The sequence below is a fragment of the Salvelinus namaycush genome, chromosome 25 (assembly GCF_016432855.1).
Source record: "Salvelinus namaycush isolate Seneca chromosome 25, SaNama_1.0, whole genome shotgun sequence".
Taxonomy (NCBI): domain Eukaryota; kingdom Metazoa; phylum Chordata; class Actinopteri; order Salmoniformes; family Salmonidae; genus Salvelinus; species Salvelinus namaycush.
The window spans coordinates 24,020,720-24,042,681 of record NC_052331.1 but is presented as its reverse complement, the minus strand read 5'-3'; the positions used below and the strand labels follow the sequence as shown (position 1 = coordinate 24,042,681).

The 21,962-nt window shown below is 41.9% G+C and overlaps 2 protein-coding genes across 2 annotated transcripts in view; both read right to left on the bottom strand.

Moving 5' to 3' along the window:
• Positions 1–217: 217 nt before the first annotated feature.
• lamc2 (laminin, gamma 2) lies at positions 218–10,643 on the bottom strand. The gene is made up of 20 exons (XM_038963264.1): positions 10,621–10,643; positions 10,240–10,364; positions 9,997–10,128; positions 9,509–9,698; positions 8,517–8,629; positions 8,039–8,254; positions 7,624–7,800; positions 7,091–7,324; positions 6,808–6,944; positions 5,416–5,572; positions 4,961–5,166; positions 4,715–4,794; positions 4,471–4,608; positions 4,158–4,302; positions 3,576–3,725; positions 3,209–3,323; positions 1,453–1,649; positions 998–1,159; positions 716–815; positions 218–559 (listed from the first exon to the last, which is right to left on the bottom strand). The coding sequence occupies exons 1-20, from the start codon at positions 10,641–10,643 to the stop codon at positions 306–308; spliced, it is 3,051 nt and encodes a 1,016-aa protein (XP_038819192.1). The 3' UTR covers positions 218–305.
• A 5,812-nt stretch (positions 10,644–16,455) lies between these two features.
• The window catches only part of lamc1 (laminin, gamma 1), an 85,545-nt gene continuing 80,038 nt past the window's right edge, over positions 16,456–21,962 (bottom strand). Inside the window, exons 27-28 of the mRNA XM_038963974.1 lie at positions 21,446–21,545; positions 16,456–21,220 (exon numbers count right to left, since the gene is read on the bottom strand). Of these exons, the coding sequence (XP_038819902.1) occupies positions 20,964–21,220; positions 21,446–21,545 (357 nt within the window). The 3' untranslated portion in view covers positions 16,456–20,963. The remainder of the gene's footprint in view (positions 21,221–21,445; positions 21,546–21,962) is intronic.

Sequence of the window (21,962 nt, the reverse complement as noted above, 5' to 3'; positions counted from 1 at the left end):
TATTGCATTACCATTGACAAAATATTGCTCCTCGTGTTTGAACATTTCACAGATTTCTTTGTTGTTGCAGGCAGTTATACATACATTTAGTTCCTTTTCTCTTACATGTTACATTCAGACACTAAATTTGTGTCCCAAATGGCACCTTATTCCCTATATATTTGAGTCCCAAATGGAACCCTATTCCCTTTATAGTGCACTATTTTTTTTACCTAGTCTTATGGGCCCTGGTCAAAAGTTGTGCATTATATAGGGAATAGGGTGCCATTTGGGACGTAAACTTTAGATCTCTCAATAGGTGGGGATTAAGGTCTCTCAATAGGTGGGGAGTTGAAGCAGCCCTTAGGGATGTTCGCGTGTATGTCCTCTAAGTTCCTGATGTCGTCCAGGATCATATCGATATCTAGGTTTAGGCCAGTCAACCTGGTCCTCTGGCTGGCCTCCTTCTCTTCCAGGTCCTGCAGTCGAGGCTGGAGCTGTAGGTTGACCTGGCCACGAGCGCTGGTGATGGACTGCTCCAACTCCCCTAGCCTCTCCTCGTCCACACTGCCAGGTTTACCTTTTAGGAGAGTACCAATTGTCAGCACCAACAAACATCATAATAATGTCATAAAACAGTGGTCATATGAAGATGGGATGGTGCGGCAATAAGACAAAAACACAAGTGATTTTGTTTGGTGTGAGTTAGCTGTTTGTAGTTGTTAGTGGAACATACCGATCATGCTCAGAAGGTTATTGATGACCAGGAGTGTTTCTCCCACAGCGTCTCTGGTGTGCTTGGCATTGTTGTAAGCGACAGTTGCTCCCATTGAAGCCTTAAGACGAAAGTACATTACAAAGCATTACAGACCTTTAATTGGGAAAAATATATTTATTTTAAGAACCATTTGTGTGTGCTGAAGTGGTGTACTGGAGTGTTTCACGTCAATCCTTTACATTGACCCAGGTTTGTTTAGGTTTAACATGTCATGTCTGAGAGCATCGCACTGAAACGGACCTCTGCAGCTCTGTCTTTCTGTATCTCAGCGTTAGCCCTCTCTGCTGCCACTTCGGCCACAGTGGCCACTGCCTGCTTCTGCAGACCCTGCACGTCCTCTTTCAGCTTGGTGGCGTCCTTCAACAGACCAGCAGGAGGAACTGGTAAAGAGCCGGACATTCTCTGTTGAGATCAACAAACAGTCAAATGAGCTCATCTCAAAGTTTCCATGCATGCTTGGTAAAATACATTTGGAATCACGCCTGGTAGCCTAAAATGTTAGTATTTTGGTTGTGAATAGGCCATGTCTGGAATCAAATCGACTCATAAGCATAAGTGACTCGAGACGTTAAACTCATTGTTTTGCCCAACTTACATTCTCCTTCTAGAGCTTCTAGCTAAAGGCACAAGCTGTGGATTAGCATATGAACCCCAGTTGGATATTTCTATTGAAAGGAAGGGGTCTGTTAAGGTACCTCCAGTCGAGAGACCACAGCTTCCAGGCTGCTGACAGTGCCCAGTGCATCATTGTAGTCTCCAGACACATTGCCTATGATGAATAGAGTCTCTGAGTTGTTGCCAACAGCTTGATGAATGGTGGCGTTGATGCCAGGGAGTTTCTTTATGGCCTCGTCGGCCAATGCCTTGTTCTTGTTGATCTGGCCATCAAACCCTGCAGAATACAAGAGACTCAGACATAAGCATCAGTGATTTCTGGCATGTGTGTCTATTCAAGGGTTGCATGTTTCGTCACAATATTGTTTTGAAGTTCGTTTTGGACTGATGCCTAACTGACAATTCTACTCAATGCATTGTCAATGAGTGCTGATGGAGACTTCAGCAAAAGTGTATTACAGTGCCTTGGAAATACAATGCCATTCAAAAGGAGGCAAATAATTAGAACGACAACCTTTTGATGTCACCAGATTGACTTTAGACACAGTATAGATGCAGCTAGTTAGCTAAGATTGAGGGGAGGATTTTAGCTAACTAACGTTAGCATTACTAACTTTTTTTTTTTTTTACAAACTTTGCTAGTTAATAACAACATTGCCATCTGTCTAAAGTAAATTTGACAACATGATATTGCTGGCAATGTTGTTTCCTAATAAACATTTGACTACTTTAGCAATGTCATCGTATTTCCAGGCAATTGTAATAGTAATTTTGACTAAACAGTCGTTAGCTTACGTCCAGAATGACTGGGCTTGTCACGACTTTAGGGCGCCACTATTGCATCGCCGGTAGAGCGCAGCTTGGAGAACATTCATAGCAATGAAATGATGTGACGGAGGTGCAACCTATGAATAGTGTATTATTATTTACAATTATTTTTTTTGAGTAATACAGTTTTAAATATATTTACCCTGCTATGTCGCAGATATTATGTCATAAATATGTTAAACGCTTTCTAGACGAGAGAATCATTGTATTTGGTGAAAAGTAAAACAACATTTGAATGATTCATTTTCACCTACTGTAACTGCCGGTAGTGCTGTAGTAAATCATTATTAATTAAACTGAGAAATACAGTGAGTGCACAAAAAATAAAGGACACCTTCCTAATATTGAGGTGCACCCCCTTTTGCCCTCAGAACAGCCTCAATATGTCAGGGCATGGACTCTACAAGGTGTCAAAAGCGCTCCACAGGGATGCTTCCCCATGTTGACTCCAATGCTTCCCACAGTTGTGTCAAATTGGCTGGATGTCGTTTGGGTGGTGGACCATTCTTAATACACTTGGGAAAGTGTTGAGCGTGAAAAAACCCAGCAATGTTGTAGTTTTTGACACAAACTAGTGCACTTGACCTGGCACCTACTACAGTAACCAGTTCAAAGGCACTTAAATCTTTTGTCTTGCCCATTCACTCTTTGAATGGCACACATGCACAATCCATGTCTCAATCGTCTCAAGGCATAAAAATAATGTTTTAACCTGTCTACTCCCCTTCATCTACACTGGTTGAAGTGGATTTAACAAGTGACATCCATAATGGATCATAGCTTTCAAATGGATTCACCTGGTCAGTCTATATCATGGAAAGAGCAGGTGTCCTTAATGTTTTGTACACTCAAGAGTAAAAGCTCTGAGATATATTTACAGTTGCTGTGTGACTGTGCTTTTCTAATATGTGGGCCAGCCTTGTCAGATATAATGCTGATAGTTTATTCATATTTATACTGTGCTGTAGTGGGAATGAGCCCTATAGAAATATGAAAGGCTTTTCATACCTCTTAGCATCTCCAGTACATTATCCACCCCATCAATATTATCTGTGATATCCTTCAGGGCCAGTTCTGTGTCAGCCTTCGCATCATTTGCTCTGTCAAGAAGCTGGTCATATTTCTGTAGGAGAGAAACACCAACAATCAACATTGTGTCAGTTATTACCATTCATAAGGTTTAGTGAAGTCATTAGCGACACTTTTGAAATAGTTCAGTTGGATAATCTAACAGTGAATTTCAGAGGTTGCATGAAAACAGTTCTCAGAAACCTTTGAAGTTGGAATATAAGTAATACTATTTTATATACTACCAATCCTACACAGAAAGATGTCTAAATGATTACAAGTGAATAGTGAAAGGCCTCTAGTGTACCCGTTGAGCTGCCTTCCCCTGGGCCAGAAGATCCTCTACTGCGGCCTTGTCCTCCTGTGTGTCCTCTTGCAGTGCTTGGTACACTGTTAGGTTCTTCTCCACCCGTTCTCTCAGGCCATCCAATTTAGCCAACACACGGTCAATGTCCTTCTGCCAGAAAAAGAAGCTCAGTCAGACTCAGTGTGTTGTGCAAGTGTAATTACATATGCTCACAAATCTGTGGAGAACTGCCCTAGTTTCCTCACCAGCCAGGTTTTAATTAGGACGTCCCCCCATGCATTTTTTGCTGACTCATGTTCTTGATCATTAATTGCTTTGTTGTGTTTAAATGTAGCTTAGCAAGGAAACGATGTAGAGATCTAGCTTTACAGACATGCCTTGAGACAGGTTCAGCTGCCAATAGTTGTTCATAGTGAAAGGTGTTGAATGTCTTTATCTCCTTCATTTCCAGGACACAGACACTGTAACTATCAATGTATGTTTATTATGATTAAGGTATCTCAGAAGACTTGACCTGAAAGTAGTCCCCAAATAGAGACCAGAGAGAAATGAGCCTGATGAGAGGCCTGTTCTGCTCAGTACCTTGAGAGGACGAGGGATTCCCGGCTCCAGGGAGGCTATCTGCTCCAGAGTGTCAGTTGCCATCCTGCTCTCATCTCGGGCAGAGCTGCTCAGGCGAGTAGCCAGGCTCTCCATGGCCTTCACCTGGGCTGAGTTCTCATCATACCTGACCAGAGAAAAATTAAAGGGTTAATCTCATCAATCTAACAACAACGGTTCATCAACTATGTTATTATGCAGATCATTACATGGCTGTTAGTAGAGGATATATCGTCTACTGTATTTTCACAGGAGATCATGGGTATTGTATTGTATGAAGACATGAGTTTCTTACTTGGTTTTGAGATCACTGACAAGCTCCTTGATCTTGTTTTCCCCTGTCATGACCGATCTCATGAGTGCCAGGGACTTCTCTGACTTTGCAAGGGCACCGTTTGCTGTCTTCTCCACTGTCCCTGATTTGCTCTGATGTCTAATAAACAGTCACAACATAGAGTCATTCATAGCACCACAAGTCATTTTCTAACATGGGATTTTCCAGTCTGTATGAATGTGACATGGAGGGGTGCAGTACTAACTTTTCAGCCAGGTCTGTTGCTCTCTGAACCAGAGAAGAGAGGGTGTCCGTGCCCGCCTCTGCATCACCTAAGGGGAATTCCTAAAATGGGGGTGGAAGGTAAACACTAATGAAATGGATTATTAACAAGCATACATTTGGATATATTCATCTGTCCTTTACTCTCTCCTTATTTGATGACAATGACATCAGTGACAAAAGTAGAATACTACGGAGTGGAATACTACTGTACTACTGTATTACTCACAGCTTGTTTGATGTTGAATCTTGCCTCTTCAAGTTTGCGCCGCACATCGCTGATGAGTGTCTGGACATCAGATACCTGTCGTTGGTACTTCTGGTCCTGCAGCTTGATGTTGTCAACGGTGTTGGAGATCGCCTGGATGTCTCTGCCTTCACTCAGCTGGGTTGCACTGATGTCCGAGAGCCGAGCCTGTAAGTCTTTCTCTGATTCTATTCAATAGAGCAAAACAAACCACCAACATGAGATCTGCCTGGCACTTTCTAAACCAATTGCTTCACAAACTGAGTGTGATACATTGGGGTATGACAGAGATACAGTGCATGGACATTGCTTCACCATGTTTCAGATGCCTGATAACCATCCTGAATTGTTTTAATATATGTTGATTCATTAGCAAATGAGTGATCCTCTGACACTATCTAGTATCTACATTGTATAACCAGTTATGAATGACTTACCAGAGAGAGTGTGTGCATTTCTCTGCAGGTCTGTGACTATGTCCTCTGCTGTTCTGATGGCTTTCTCCATCTGGGCGTCATTAACTGGCAGACTGCCACTCTCCATGCCTGTAAACAGAGTTTCTATCTCCCGTAGTTTACGACTATACCCCTCCATCTGCAACACATGAACCAACGGGATAGGAAAGCTTTAAAAAGAGCTTATGAAAGGTTAATCTCTGGTGATAGACAAAAATATGATATTCCCTAATAACATGCCACTTTGATACAGCTACGGCCGGAAGTGACTTTTTCGTTAGGATAACTTACGCAGCAGGTTAGGATAATTAACTTAGCAGGTTAGGATAATTAGGTTAAGGTTAGGTAAAGGGTTAGGGTTAGCAAAAATGCTTTCCTAAGCTGCTACGAAAAGTCACTTCCGGTCATAGCTGTATTGAAGTGGCGTGTTTTTAGGGAGTCCTCAAAAAGTTAGCTGGCAGCATTCACAAAAGATTTGGGTCTGGGTTAGCGACATTAAAGGTTGACAAAAAAATAAAATAATAATAATAATTATATATATATATATATATATATATATATATATATATATATATATATATATATATATACACACACACACACACACACACACACACACAGACACACCTCTGCATTACTAATACTGTAGGACAATATAGTACATTCAGAATGTGTAATTAGAAGCAAGTGTGAGATGGAGCAGTAAATTCAAACCCTGCAAGGTATTCGTTTCGATAATGAAATAACTTCATAGGTTAACTGTTGTGTTTCAATGCTTCACATAGTGCTCCTTGTAATTCCTCCTCCCACACTACATCCTGAAGATAGGGGGCATCCCAAATGTCACCCTATTCCCTATTTAGTAGGGTTCTGGTCGAAAGTAGTGTACTATATATGGAATAGGGTGCCATTTGGGACGCAGAGCCAGCAGCTCCAGATTACGTGGCATTTGCACACCAACACAACTCTTTCATTTATCTGGCAAGTACTTTCCCCTCCCAGGTGGTAGAGGCTACATTTACTGAGAGGAATTTTGTAAGAAATACTGATGCAAGACCACAACTCTGTAAACCTCCACCTTTCGTAACAAAATTCCAACTATTCCTTCGTTAAGCCACTAAGCTACTGTATAAGGATGTTGAATCAGCGACAGGGTGAGCCAGGACAAATATTACAGCCTGTAGCCTAATTTCTGCTCCAGTTATTGTGTCTGCGTCTCAAATGGCATCCTATTCCCAAGGCCTGTATATAGGGAATAGGGTGCCATTAGGGATGAACTCTGTGCTGCCATTTAATCAATGGAGAGAGCACTGTGACATGTTTGACCTCAATGGAAAGATGAGGCATTGATCAAATAATCCCAGTGGGTTTTACCTCAGTCTTGACAAGGTTGAAGCAGGAGGGACACTCGGAACGCTGGCACTTCAGACCCTCAAAGCCTTCTCTGCAAGAACACTGGCCCTGGTCACTGCATTTGTTGTACAGAGAGCCCTGAGAATTGCAGCCACAAACTAGAACGCAAAATGAAAACAATTGTTAAAATGTATATAAAATTGTAGACAATATTTAACTGTTGGAAGCTAAAGGAGGAGATATGTGTCACGTGTCTAAGTGTGAAAGAGCTGGATTTGGGGAGCGAACAAGGTGTTGTCCTTACGTTTGCATGCCTCTGATGGTATGCTGTGGTGATAGCCCTCCAGACAGCTCTCACAGAAGAAGCCAGTGGTATGCTTTAGGCATTTCAGGCACTCCCCTGTCTGTGGGTCACAGCTACGGACGGTGTTCGGATCCATGTGCCCGTTGCACTGGCAGCGCCGACAAGGCCTCTGGATGCCATCTTCACCCAAGGGATCGCCATAGAAACCATCCTGGCAGGTGTGGCAACGTGAGCCTGTTGAGAGTGAGGAGGGAGGAAGAGGTAGGTACAATATGAGAAAAAAAGAAGAAGATTTATATATTTTCTTTATTTTGACTATTTTCTACATTATTTTCTAGAATAATAGTGACGACATCAAAACTATGAAATAACACATATGGAATCATGTAGTATCCAAAAAAGTGTTAAACAAATGAAAATATATTTTATATTTGAGATTCTTCTAAGTAGCCACCCTTTGCCTTGATGACAGCTTTGCACACTCTTGAATTATCTCAAACAGGAATATGATGCCATTTGTGACTGTGACTCACCAGTGGTGCCAGGTAGACAGAGGTCACACTTGATCTCCAGGGAACCTGGGCTCATGGAGCAGGCACCTCCATTGGGACAGGGACACTTCAGACAAGACTGTGGCTGGGCAGGATCATTATAATACCCTGGTGGGCAGGTCTGGCGTCCAGGGGTCTCATCTGCAGAGTAACAGTCTCCTGTGGAACAACAACACAAAATCACATTTCACTTTTGGGCATGTTCAAATTCATTTTCACAACAAATGAACATTATATTTCAATAATTGATTTGAACATGTCTATAACTATAATTTATCCAGGGATGTGCATATTGCAAAAGGAGGTTTGTCCCAAATCTCATCATTAACAACAAAATAACAAAATCTGTTAAGACAAACATACAGTAACACTTGGACAAAGTTCAAATGTCACCGACCTGTTTCAGAGTCACAGCTTCCTCCTCTACAGCTGCAGGGCTCACAGGAGCTATATGGACCTTTGCTTGGGGAACTTCTTTTATACCCTGCAGCACACTTCTCACAGAACTGGCCCTCATATCCCACTGGGCAGCTACATTTCTGTATCCATGCAGCCGGGGAACCGGCACCTCGACGGGCAGACTGCATGTGCACGTCGTCAAGGTAACCACGCCCTAGAGGACAGTAAGGCATTGCTTTTTATTGAGTGACTGACAAAATATGAAGACAAGGCAATGTGATGAGGCTGTGTACTACTGTCATTTTTGATAACTTATTTAGAAAGATTATATAAAAGAAAATACTTTAATAAACTAGATTTAAAACTGTTCCAAAGTACTTATTTACAACATTCAGGAGAAGGTGTAACATCAAGGATCTGTTGATGTACACGGTAACCAATCTTATAGTCTGAGTGATACAAAAATAAGTACTTACCATTTTCTCCAAATGTCCCACGGATTTTAATGTCAGTCAGATTGTGGAGGAGTGTTTGAAACTGGAAAGATGAAAGGTGGGGCCTCCATTCACTGCCCTGTTGCTCATTCAGTCTGAGAATGAAAGACACAGCATGTTTACCTAAGATGTGCACAGATTTATAAAGCCTGAGGAAACATGAGTATTATAATTATGTATTTCACAGTCACATTTTACACCATCTTGTCCTTGTTACTGTGTAATTATTCCTGCAATTATTATGTAGATAATGAATATGAGAATAAATATGGAAACAAAACAAAAAAACAGTGTGCATTAGGTGTATGGCCAATGACTTCTCAATAAACTGAGGAGTATAAACTATTTATTTAAAACATTTTTCAATTTTTTGTTTAATTGAAATCACTTCCGGAAATGACTGCCTTCAACTCGAATTGACCCGAGTCATGGTATGGTACAGTTTGTTGTATTAGACAGGATTGGATTTGACCATTTAAAGATAAGCTGCTTGGCAACTAGCCATTTTCCACTTAATTGTAATTAATTTGAATCAGAGAAGCAGATGAACCTCTGGCTTACTAACTGTTAGTAAGCTTTTACATTCAGTTGTGTGAGAAACAGTGACCCCTTCACATCCATGATGTGAAATCGTCTCATGTTTCTCAATTATGTCTTTGGCATCCATCTCACTATCCACCACACCTGCATACTTATTTCCCGCAGATGAAATTATGTTTGTACCTGCCCTGAGACTGTCAGTACATTTGGTACAACCCATAGCTACGGGGTTACACAACTACGGGGATACACAGCTACGGGGATACACAGCTACGGGGATACGCTATCGCTCTCGCGAGACCCCATAGCTGTGTGTTGTATCTTGTTTCCTTTCTTTAGGGAACAGAAGTTTAAAAAAAGTTTATAACTTTACATTTTGCCTAAAGCTAAAATCAAGCTTATCTGTCTAGCACAGTGCTCCGGCTGATTCCAACCTGAATGTGTAGGTAATCTTCTGTCCACTGGGAACGATGGTCCTCAGGTCTCCCAGGGAAGCTGCCACGCTCAGCCCAGATCCCTCCAGCACCACATCAGCCATGGACGGATGGCGAACCCCTCGGTCCAGCCTCAGGGAGAAGGACAGGTTCTGACCGTAGCTCAGCTCCTGGTTGCCCAGGTAAGAGTCTAGCCATCACAAAAAAAGACAGAAAACCAGATCATGAATAGATGAATGGTGACTGTATGGCGAGGCGTGTGGTGTAACACATCCAGTACTCACTATAATATTGCATACTTTCATACCTGCACCCTTTGTTTTTTTTGTCGGGAAAAAGCATAGGATGCGTCCAAATGGCACCCTATTTTCAATATAGTGCACTACTTTTGACCAGAGCCCTATAGTAGTGCACTCTTTAGGGTTTCTCCTAAGTAAGGCAGTGAGGGATCAATATTAAGAGCAGGGAGCAGAGAGAGCAGCTCTCACCAGGGGCATAGAGGTAAACAGGCAGGATGTCTTTGGAGATGACCTCAATGTCATGATGAGTGGGGGACCAGCGGAAGTGGACTTGAGACGGGGTCACACCGTGAACTGTGGCAGCTCGCCACCCCTCTGGCCCTGAAAAACAGAAGATTGGCAGACATTTAACCTACTGATACTATACCAAATGAACTAGTGTATATATTACTGCTGTTTATGTTCTGATCAGCTGAATGGGTGTAAACTTACCATCGTCGAAGGTTGAGGTGATTGTGTGAACTGAGTATCCCTTGGCTGTGGAGCACTCAGTCGAGTGCCCATAGCAAAAGCAAGGTAGAGATTGAGCTGTCACTGAGTTGTCAGTGAGCTGGCCACTGCACAAGAAATACATGATCACATTTAATAGTCATCCATCTAATCCACAGCTCAACATTAAGGTTTAGCGAAGGGAATACAAAGTGTGGATAAAAAGTTTTACCCATTAGCAGCACAGCCATTTGAGCTGATAGGTGTTCCATTCTGACACTGGTCACATTTTTCCCCCTGTGCTCCCGCTCTACAGCTGCAGCGTCCTCTACTGTCACAGTGTGCGTCTACAGAACCTGGAAGAAACACCATACATCACCTCACCACCTGGACATCTGGGAATCCATTATCAAATACACCAGGAGCTGTATTCATTGAGTCTCAGAGAAGGACTACTGATCTAGTATCAGGTCCCTCTACCCGTGTCATTTTACTCATTATGATCTAAAAGGCTAAACTGTCCCTAGATCAGAACTCATATTTGGAGACGCTTCTGAATACCGGCCCAGGTATGGTTATCATTTCTTGCTCCGTCCTGTTCTGTTCACTCACCTATAGGGCTGCAGTTACACGGCAGACAACTGTCTCCTGCCCTCTGGTGGTGGAATCCCTCCTTGCACCTCTCACAATGCCTTCCCTCAGTGTTGTCTTGGCAGTCCACACAATGGAGGCCCCCAGAGTCAGGCAAGCAATAACGTGACTTTCCATTGCATTCACAGATGTCTGCTACAGGGGTGAAATATACATTGTTGGGACATTTGTGAAGTGAAAACTGTGTTTTAGATGAGATCTAACCTTTTCTAAAATCATAAAAACATTAATTTGGGTGTATTTGTTCAGGCTATGGGATAAACAGTCTTCCCCCTCACAAATCTTCTTGACCATGAAGAGTTAAGTATAGTCCTTTGACAGTCAACACAGAAAAAATATATAATTATGTTGGCTACCATCTTTATACAATGTAAGGAGGGGTTGGGAGTTGCACAGCCTGTCCTTTCTCACAGTGGTGTGAAGTTTAAACCACTGTCAGCAGACCCAGATCTCATAATACCTCATTCCCAAGCGATGAGAGACGAAAGATACTCTCTGATATCAAGCACACCCACTGTGGGCAACACAATGTTTGCAGTCAAGCAAATGTACAATCATAGCCAACACATACTGTCCGTCATCAATTATTTGATGACCATTTTCCCAAGCATAAATTAGCCTTAGGATATCAAATTCTCCTTTCACACACTAAATGATAACTCTGAGGAGTTCCTGTGATAATGACAGGCTGCAGCTTGTAGCTGTTTTTGTCGATGGGGTAATATAGAAATGTACAGAGCTCAGAACATCAAGTCGTCATGCCCTAAGAGGAGACATGAGTTATTGTCTGTGTCCCAAATGGCACCCTGTTTCTATATAGTGCACTACTGTGTGGGACTCAGAGTAGTGCACTATCTAAGGAATAGGCTGCCATTTGGGGAAGACCCATCAATAATGCAGTGATTCAAGCTTTCCAGGTCAGTATGGCTGTTCAAAAGTTTTAAAAAACATCTAAAATCAGCAACTTATCAAAGGTGGTCCTCTGTAGCTCCGTTGGTAGAGCGTAGGGCTTGCAACACCAGGATAGTGGGTTCGATTTCCGGGACCACCCATATGTAAATTGTATGCGCGCATGGCTAAGTCACTTTGGATATATTTACCACCGCACCACACAGTAAGGAAAGTGTTGAGGATTTATTATCTTTGCTAAGAGTACCACAAGTAAACATATCCAGTTTAATATCAAGATCTACTGAGACCTTCATAGACTATAGTATAGTAATATAGTCTATGTAACTCTGTAGTACAATCATGTTTCTTAAAATCATAAACCCCCTTTTCCCCTAAAAGCATACCTGTGGTAAATATCCTTAGATCAAAAGTGTCATTTTTATATCTACAAAGACAGAATACACAAATACAGATTTACAGGAATACAACTGCTGTAGGTAGCCCAATTAGCTAAAATTGTGTTCTGTCGGCTACCTCCTATCCTCCGAGTGTGAAAGAGGTCAAATAATTATAAATTCATGTACCCAACTCAGAAGCAACAACCAATTTTAAAATGCTGAAGGCTGATTATATATGCAGATATAACTACAATAATTTAGGATGTTGATATTATTCATCAGGTAAAAAGTTAGTACACTCACATCCTCCATATCTGTAGGTTCCTTGGATAGACGACCAGGTACAAAGAGAAAGTCCACACAGAAATATCCAACTGCTCTTCATGGTCACAGAAAATCGAATGGGAATTAAGTAGATCAAAATTCTCATATAAGTACAATCAAACTAACAGGCTGATCAGGCCGGCTACACCTGATGTTTCTGCTCAACATCCCCAGGTGAGCTTCTTTTAACACCTCCCCGTGGCAGGCTGTGGCATGTCGAGGACAGTCTCACAGCTGGAAGGTTACTCACGTGTGATTCAGAGGCCATACACTGGCTGTGCCCACTCTCACAGGAAATGTCTGGCTCTGTATCACTACTATGGACATTGTCAAGACATGAATAAAGAGAAGTGTTGTTTGATCCAGCATGAAAGCCAGTCACTTACTCAGGATTTTTACAGAAATGTTTACATCCGCTTCACAATTCACTAGACATGCTCATTGGAACATTTCAAAATGTGAATCTAGAAGATCTAATTCCCATATGTTACATGAATAAGTGAAGACTTTAAATAGAAAACAAAGTTAAACAGAAATATGTATCCTAATGGTGTGTTACTAGAATAGTGAATACAACTGGATTATGCTTGTGTATTTTCACCTCATCAAAAGCATAATTACAAATAATATGCAACATGTCTACAGTGCAAAATTAAGAGAACACCCCACAATAGAAAAAATATGAAAACCAAAACCTCAAACCAAAAGACCTGACATATGTAGTTGTTGCCATTTCCTTTAAAGGGTTTGTTATTGTTTTGCTGATGATTACAACGGAGAAGCCTAGAACACCGTAAAAATCGAAGATGAGGCACTTATCACAAGCAAACAGTTGAAGCTGTAAGTTTCTTCAATGTGTGCAATGGGTTTCAATATCAGGATCAACTTGATTGCTTAAATCAAGCTAAACCATGTGCAACACCACCCCCCCTTATTTATATAAACCTTTAATTTATTCCAGGAAGTCCCATTGAGGTCAGAAGACCTATTTTACACGCAGCCTGGAAATTGTTCAATCCAATATCTATCATCTGCCAACATCACTTAAGTCTGTTTATTTGGAAACGTAAATGTGTTCCTGAGCAACAGCACTTTGTATAGAACATTCACCGTAGTAATAATACTTTTTTTCCATCTCCTCAAGGGTTGGCAGTTATTTACCAATCCAGAACAAGAATGATTCACCCACTTCGTGTTTGAACATATGGACGGTATTGTTCGACTTTGGGTGGGGAACACCATGTGAAGCATAATAACACCATAAAAAGGGACACAAGTCAGTTACAGGTGAAAGAACAAAAGCTTGAAAATCTGTATTTCACACCTCATACACATGATCATATTTGTTCAGTTCACAAGGCAACTTTTCGAGTCACCTGTTCAATAAATCAGATATTTTTCATATGCCTCATTTGAACAAGTTTCCATGATTTAAATACTGTACAAATTCATGGAATGTACCTTTTAACATTCTATAGCCACACCCTTGGAATCAGACGTGTAGCCAGACAAACAGAAAGACACATCCTTCAGCGATGAGTACATTCCTGATAAGGGAAAAAAGGTGCCTAAGGGCTATGAGTTTTGTACTGTTTGAAAATGGCTGCCACACCCTTATAGTGTCATGCTCTGACACGGTGATCAGACCGACCGAGGTGTGCACCAGTCACACACACGCGCCCTAAAAGCCGCACCCTTCCCGCTAGCACAGGACCCTTTCAACACCACACCCTCGGCACATACACACACACAGGAGTGGTGATTTGTTAGGGCCCCTCCTGCATGTACAGAAATAATTCTAAAGGAAAACATGACACAAACCCCCCCCATTTCAATAGACATTTTTTAGCAGTTCAATAGACATTTCTGATTGTGTCAATTCAATGTGCAGTCAAGACTTGGTTGCTAAACTCGTTTGGAGAGTGAACAAGGGGATTTTTTGGGGATCATGAATGCAGCAGCGGGAAAAAAGGGTTGCATCTTATTTATGCGAATACACTGGCATATTTCACTGCACAGACAAGGAACATTGTGGCATCAATAGGCATTCATTCAAAGTACATATTTTAATGCATACCAGTTTCTGAAATCTCTTCCATTTATTTTAAAGTAATTTCAAGTTTATCATCAAATAATGATTTATAAAACAGTGTTTCACAATCACTACACGAGGCAGAAAAACCAACCATATACAGTGGGGCAAAAAAGTATTTAGTCAGCCACCAATTGTGCAAGTTCTCCCACTTAAAAAGATGAGGCCTGTAATTTTCATCATAGGTACACTTCAACTATGACAGACAAAATTAGATTTTTTTCCCCAGACAATCACATTGTAGGATTTTTAATGAATTTATTTGCAAATTATGGTGGAAAATAAGTATTTGGTCAATAACAAAAGTTTCTCAATACTTTGTTATATACCCTTTGTTGGCAATGAGAGGTCAAACGTTTTCTGTAAGTCTTCACAAGGTTCACACACACTGTTGCTGGTATTTTGGCCCATTCCTCCATGCAGATCTCCTCTAGAGCAGTGATGTTTTGGGACTGTTGCTGGGCAACACGGACTTTCAACTCCCTCCAAAGATTTTCTATGGGGTTGAGATCTGGAGACTGGCTAGGCCACTCCAGGACCTTGAAATGCTTCTTACGAAGCCACTCCTTCGTTGCCCGGGCGGTGTGTTTGGGATCATTGTCATGCTGAAAGACCCAGCCACGTTTCATCTTCAATGCCCTTGCTGATGGAAGGAGGTTTTCACTCAAAATCTCACGATACATGGCCCCATTCATTCTTTCCTTTACACGGATCAGTCGTCCTGGTCCCTTTGCAGAAAAACAGCCCCAAAGCATGATGTTTCCACCCCCATGCTTCACAGTAGGTATGGTGTTCTTTGGATGCAACTCAGCATTCTTTGTCCTCCAAACACGACGAGTTGAGTTTTTACCAAAAAGTTCTATTTTGGTTTCATCTGACCATATGACATTCTCCCAATCTTCTTCTGGATCATCCAAATGCTCTCTAGCAAACTTCAGACGGGCCTGGACATGTACTGGCTTAAGCAGGGGGACACGTCTGGCACTGCAGGATTTGAGTCCCTGGCGGCGTAGTGTGTTACTGATGGTAGGCTTTGTTACTTTGGTCCCAGCTCTCTGCAGGTCATTCACTAGGTCCCCCCGTGTGGTTCTGGGATTTTTGCTCACCATTCTTGTGATCATTTTGACCCCACGGGGTGAGATCTTGCGTGGAGCCCCAGATCGAGGGAGATTATCAGTGGTCTTGTATGTCTTCCATTTCCTAATAATTGCTCCCACAGTTGATTTCTTCAAACCAAGCTGCTTACCTATTGCAGATTCAGTCTTCCCAGCCTGGTGCAGGTCTACAATTTTGTTTCTGGTGTCCTTTGACAGCTCTTTGGTCTTGGCCATAGTGGAGTTTGGAGTGTGACTGTTTGAGGTTGTGGACAGGTGTCTTTTATACTGATAACAAGTTCAAACAGGTGCCATTAATACAGGTAACGAGTGGAGGACAGAGGAGCCTCTTAAAGAAGGTCTGTGAGAGCCAGAAATATTGCTTGTTTGTAGGTGACCAAATACTTATTTTCCACCATAATTTGCAAATCAATTCATTAAAAATCCTACAATGTGATTTTCTGGATTTTTTCTTTTCTCCTTTTGTGTCATAGTTGAAGTGTACCTATGATGAAAATTACAGGCCTCTCTCATCTTTTTAAGTGGGGGAACTTGCACAATTGGTGGCTGACTAAATACTTTTTTGCCCCACTGTATCTAATACTGAAAAATATTTTCCTGAACGTCCTAAAGACTAAATAACCTCAAGATTAAACCAAGAGAAAATAAGATATTAATAAGAAATTGTATATATTTCAGCAAATGCAACGTACAGAACCCTGAGGCAGCATAACATTTAATATAATCACACGTCAACGGAAGCAATTCCTGTAATATTTTTTTTTATTATTTAAAAATGTTACGATTGGATTTACAGGCAATTGGGTCACAAACAGGTTTTTCTCAGGTCCTCACAAATGAAATGTTGCAGTGAATTGGTGCCTTTGTATTATATTGTACAACAGAACATGCCCTCCATAGCCAAATGACCACAACAAGATTGTGCAACACATACATATCATCATCTACTGCAACAAAATAATACAAATACTTGAGACATTATAAATTAGAAATACTGTTTTATACATCAAACAGTATGTGCTGCACATTCTTCCACAGCAGTGTGGTAGCCTGGAGGGGTAAGAGACGGCAAAAGATGGTTCACTGCAGAGTACATCGTTTTAGCCGCAGCCACATCTATACAATTGTGGGTAAAAGGTTAGCTAACAACTATCCAACAGATAACAAGATAGAAGGCAGGCTAAGGAAAGGAGTGAGTATTGGTGTATTGAGGATGAGAGATGTTGAATGGGAAGGATGAGTGGTTTCCAGGTTATAACCTATTCCTTTACTGTATCGCGGCTGGCTGGCTGGCTGATGTTCTGGACCCATCAACAAAATCCCTGCTGTTCTACTGAAATGTGAGGACACTGAGTAGCAAACGTGTGAGGAGACAATGTTATGTGTGAAAAGAGTTTGTCTGAAACGTAATGTGTGCGATAAACGTGACGCCCTTGTTAGGAACTAAGTGATGTGAATATTGACCACATATTAAGGCACAAAATACTAAATGGTTAACTACCAACTTGTGACCAAGCTTATTTTCTTGGAGTCAAGGATTTAAATTCAGTAAAATGAAACGATAGGCTTAATGTAGACCGATGGCTTCTTTAGGGCCATCCCTTACACAGTCCTGAATTTATCAGTCAAGGATAAAGGTGTTTTAAAAGCATTGTTTTGATCTTGTTTTAAAAGCATTCATAATTAATTGGTGACCACCCACTGATAATTAAACACAAATTAATAATGGCAGAGCTATGAGGCAACAACACCGAGCCATGTACACAAGCAAGCATATTATACCACAGAACTTATATATATTTATATATTATGTGGAGGTTTGATTTTTTTGCGATAGAACCTATACGAAGTGGCCGCTGGGTCTTGGGTTTAACAATCAGCCAGCCCTGAATCATTTAAGCATATATTTACACAAATAATATTTCCTCACTCTATATCATAATAAAAAACATTCACACAAAAATATAAAATTTGAAATAATTATTAGCACCAGTGTATCAGATAAAGTCTTGCTACGCAAAATGTACAAAGTTGCATAGTGTAGAATTTTGTCTTAAAAAATATTAATGTGTGATTTGCAATACACCTGTTTTAAGCAGCAGCTTAGGGAGGAAAAAACAGACAAAAAACAAGATTTGTAGTGTTAATTATATATATATATATTTTTTTACATACAATTATATTTAACCATATTGTTTCACTGGGCGGTACAGGACTGTCTCAAATGTCAAAAATATCAGAGCCATTTTAAAGACGCACTTGCTGGTTTCATTTAACAGCTTTTCAGTTGTGCATGCCCACATGAAAAAATACTAAGGTATACTATTGTTAAATACTGTAGTATTCCCTGTAGTGTTTTTGGAGACTTTACTGTAGTATTCAGTGGAGTGAAAAAATAATGTAGTGAAAAAAGTGAATGTAGTGTAAAAATACAGTGAATACTGTAGTATTTACTGTAGTTTTGCAGACATGACTGTAGTATACTGTAGTATTTACTGTTCATAGTAAACACTGTAGTAAGAAAAAACTGTAGTATATACTATAGTAATTACTGTAGTGTTTTTACGGACTGTAGTATACTGTAGTATTTACTGTAGGGTTTTTGCGGAAATAACTGTAGTATTTACTATAATGTTTTATTATCTTTGACATGTTATCCTTGAGGAAACCTACTGGAAAAAAATACACAAAATAAAATGTACTATACCTGTAGGCAGGTAGGACTGAGGTCTGAACGGACAGTTCAGAGCTTCTGTCCTTTTTATAACCGGCAGGGAACACAATATATAATCTATACTATACCAAACGTAGGCTTGTCACTTATTGGTGCCACAAATAAGGATATGGAAATTGGCAGGGTACACACAAATTAAATCCTGTAATATATATACACTACAGTAATTACTGCAGTGTTTTGCAGACATTACTGTAGTATTTTTGTGGTCTATAGTATACTGTAGTATTTACTATAGTATCCTACAACATTCTATAGTAAGTACTACCAATGATCGATATATACTACAGCAGCATTTCACAAACTCTGTCCTGGAGACTCCAAAGGGTGCATTTTTGTATTTTTGCCCTAGCACTACACAGCCGATTCAAATAATCCAAGCTTGATGAGTTGCTTATTTGAATCAGCGGTGTAGTGCCAGGGCAAAAAACAAAATGTGCACACCTTGGGATCCAGAGGACAGAGTTTGGGAAATGCTGTAGTGCAATGTGTAGTATAGTATAGTACAGTTTACTACAGAATTCTATACTAAGTACTGTAGTATTCTATAGTACACTGTAGTATTATTTAATGTGGGTATGGAGCAGAATGTCCAGTAGAGTTGAATACTGTAAAAATGTGTAATAATAACAGGAATACTTTCTCCATGCAAGACGTGTAGCTTTGGAAGCGAATGAAGGCAAACAAAATATATAAACTTGTGAGAATTCCTTCACTGCTTGTTTTTTAAACAAATGGTTGATAACACCAAGGATGGCACATATGTATTGGAAGTTGCACAATACCTATAGCTAAAAAATCTCTCAGACAAACCATTCCCAGCATGCCCTTGGGTCTAGAATGATGGGTAAGGATAACTTGTTAGATACCATATCAAATAAAACAAATACTATATCATATGACAGACCCATCCGAAAAGGCTGAGGAGATTTTTCCTTGTTTTCTCTGTCGGGGTGGTTTAGGTTGTGATGAAACAAGACGGTGTAACGGTCCTCCACGTAGAAGTGTAGGAACAGTCTGGAGGTGGTGCAGTCATGTGGGTTTTCATTACTATGGAGCGAGGTATGCCACACCTCTCCTATCCTGCTGCACCAAAGGAGAATGGATGCACGTTTTTTGTTTTCTGCCCTTAGTTCATTTCACGTTTCTGCATGTCAAAGCTGCTTCTTCTCTTTCTTTAAAACCATGAAACTTAGCTTCTCTTGTGTATAAAAAATAAAAAAAAATAAAAGTTTTGGTAAAAAGGTGGCATTCTGCCCGAGTGTTAGACGTGGGAAGGAGCGGTACAGACGGGATATGAGGCGGGAGCGGTACAGACGGGATATGAGGCGGGAGCGGTACAGACGGGATATGAGGCGGGAGCGGTACAGACGGGATATGAGGCGGGAGCGGTACAGACGGGATATGAGGCGGGAGCGGTACAGACGGGATATGAGGCGGGAGCGGTACAGACGGGATATGAGGCGGGAGCGGTACAGACGGGATATGAGGCGGGAGCGGTACAGACGGGATATGAGGCGGGAGCGGTACAGACGGGATATGAGGCGGGAGCGGTACAGACGGGATATGAGGCGGGAGCGGTACAGACGGGATATGAGGCGGGAGCGGTACAGACGGGATATGAGGCGGGAGCGGTACAGACGGGATATGAGGCGGGAGCGGTACAGACGGGATATGAGGCGGGAGCGGTACAGACGGGATATGAGGCGGGAGCGGTACAGACGGGATATGAGGCGGGAGCGGTACAGACGGGATATGAGGCGGGAGCGGGACAGACGGGATATGAGGCGGGAGCGGGACAGACGGGATATGAGGCGGGAGCGGGACAGACGGGATATGAGGCGGGAGCGGGACAGACGGGATATGAGGCGGGAGCGGTACAGACGGGATATGAGGAAGGAGCGGTACAGACGGGATATGAGAAAGGAGAGGTAGAGACGGGATATGAGGAAGGAGCGGTACAGACGGGATATGAGGAAAGAGCGGTACAGACGGGATATGAGGAAAGAGCGGTACAGACGGGATATGAGGAAAGAGCGGTACAGACGGGATATGAGGAAAGAGCGGTACAGACGGGATATGAGGAAAGAGCGGTACAGACGGGATATGAGGAAAGAGCGGTACAGACGGGATATGAGGAAAGAGCGGTACAGACGGGATATGAGGAAAGAGCGGTACAGACGGGATATGAGGAAGGCGCGGTACAGACGGGATATGAGGAAGGCGCGGTACAGACGGGATATGAGGAAGGCGCGGTACAGACGGGATATGAGGAAGGCGCGGTACAGACGGGATATGAGGAAGGCGCGGTACAGACGGGATATGAGGAAGGAGCGGTACAGACGGGATATGAGGAAGGAGCGGTACAGACGGGATATGAGGAAGGAGCGGTACAGACGGGATATGAGGAAGGAGCGGTACAGACGGGATATGAGGAAGGAGCGGTACAGACGGGATATGAGGAAGGAGCGGTACAGACGGGATATGAGGAAGGAGGGTACAGGTGGTGGAGAGAGAGGGGGTTAAGGTCGCTCTAGGGATGGGGTGTTGAAGCAGCCGTCGGGTAAAGTGTTCTTGATGTCGTTGAGGTTGGCGATGTCAGACCGGATCTCCCTGATCTGCCTGTCGTAGTCGGTGATCATCTCCTCTTGGCTCTTGGCCACATCATTCAGCTCCGCCAGCTTGCGGTCCAGGTCGCTGTTCGCCATTTTGTCCTTGGCCTGCTTCAGTGACCCTTCAATCAAGCCCAACTTGCTCAGGTCCACCTTGTCAATGTTGCCTGAACCGGGACAGAGGAGGTGTAAGCTTTAGCTCAATGATATAAGACAGTCAGTAGAGTGATTTTGACTTGTGCAAGTAAAACCCTGACTGATGGAATATTGTTTGGTTACACACAAGCCAGAAACAATGATTACATAAAATGACAATACTTAATTATAGCCCTGCTTGTATTCTTACCTCCACAAAAATAACCAGTTTGCTAAATCAAATACCATTCACTCACCCAGTGACTTGAGCAGGTCGTTGATGGTGTTGAGAACGGTCCTGACAGCACTCTTGGCTTTGCGGGCGTTGTCCTCTGCTTCCTTCGCATTGTCTGATGCCTGAAATACCAAAACAACATAGTTGACATGTCAGAGTCAGAATTACAGACCACAACGATCATAAACAGTTGTAAAACACTTGTGAGACTTCCTTAACCCTCAGCAGTGTTCATCCACTTCCTTTTCTTAATGTTAAGCCTCATTGTTTATTTTTTCTCTAAACAACATTGACAAGAACTACAAACATTGAGCAACTCAAGCTCTGTGTAGACGGCTTCTATGCACAAACATTCTCAGAGCTCTCTGATTTCCAACCCAAAGAGATCTTCTAGGAATTCCTAAGTATTGGGTTCCTAAGGTTATGAGAATCTAATGACATCATTGGATTTAAACAGCGCCCCAGACAGAGGATTGCATCCCAAATGGCACCCAATTCCCCTATTTGATGCACTACTTTTGACGAGAGCCCTATGGGCC

Coding starts and splice junctions, on each gene's coding strand:
- lamc2 (XM_038963264.1), bottom strand. CDS start 10,643: ATGGATTCCCAGATGTCCAGGTG. Junction 5,573..6,807: donor TCAACCTTGTCAAGACTGAG/GTAAAACCCACT, acceptor CATGTGTTGCAG/ATGGAGGGGTATAGTCGTAA. Junction 3,324..3,575: donor AGGGGAAGGCAGCTCAACGG/GTACACTAGAGG, acceptor TCTCTCCTACAG/AAATATGACCAGCTTCTTGA.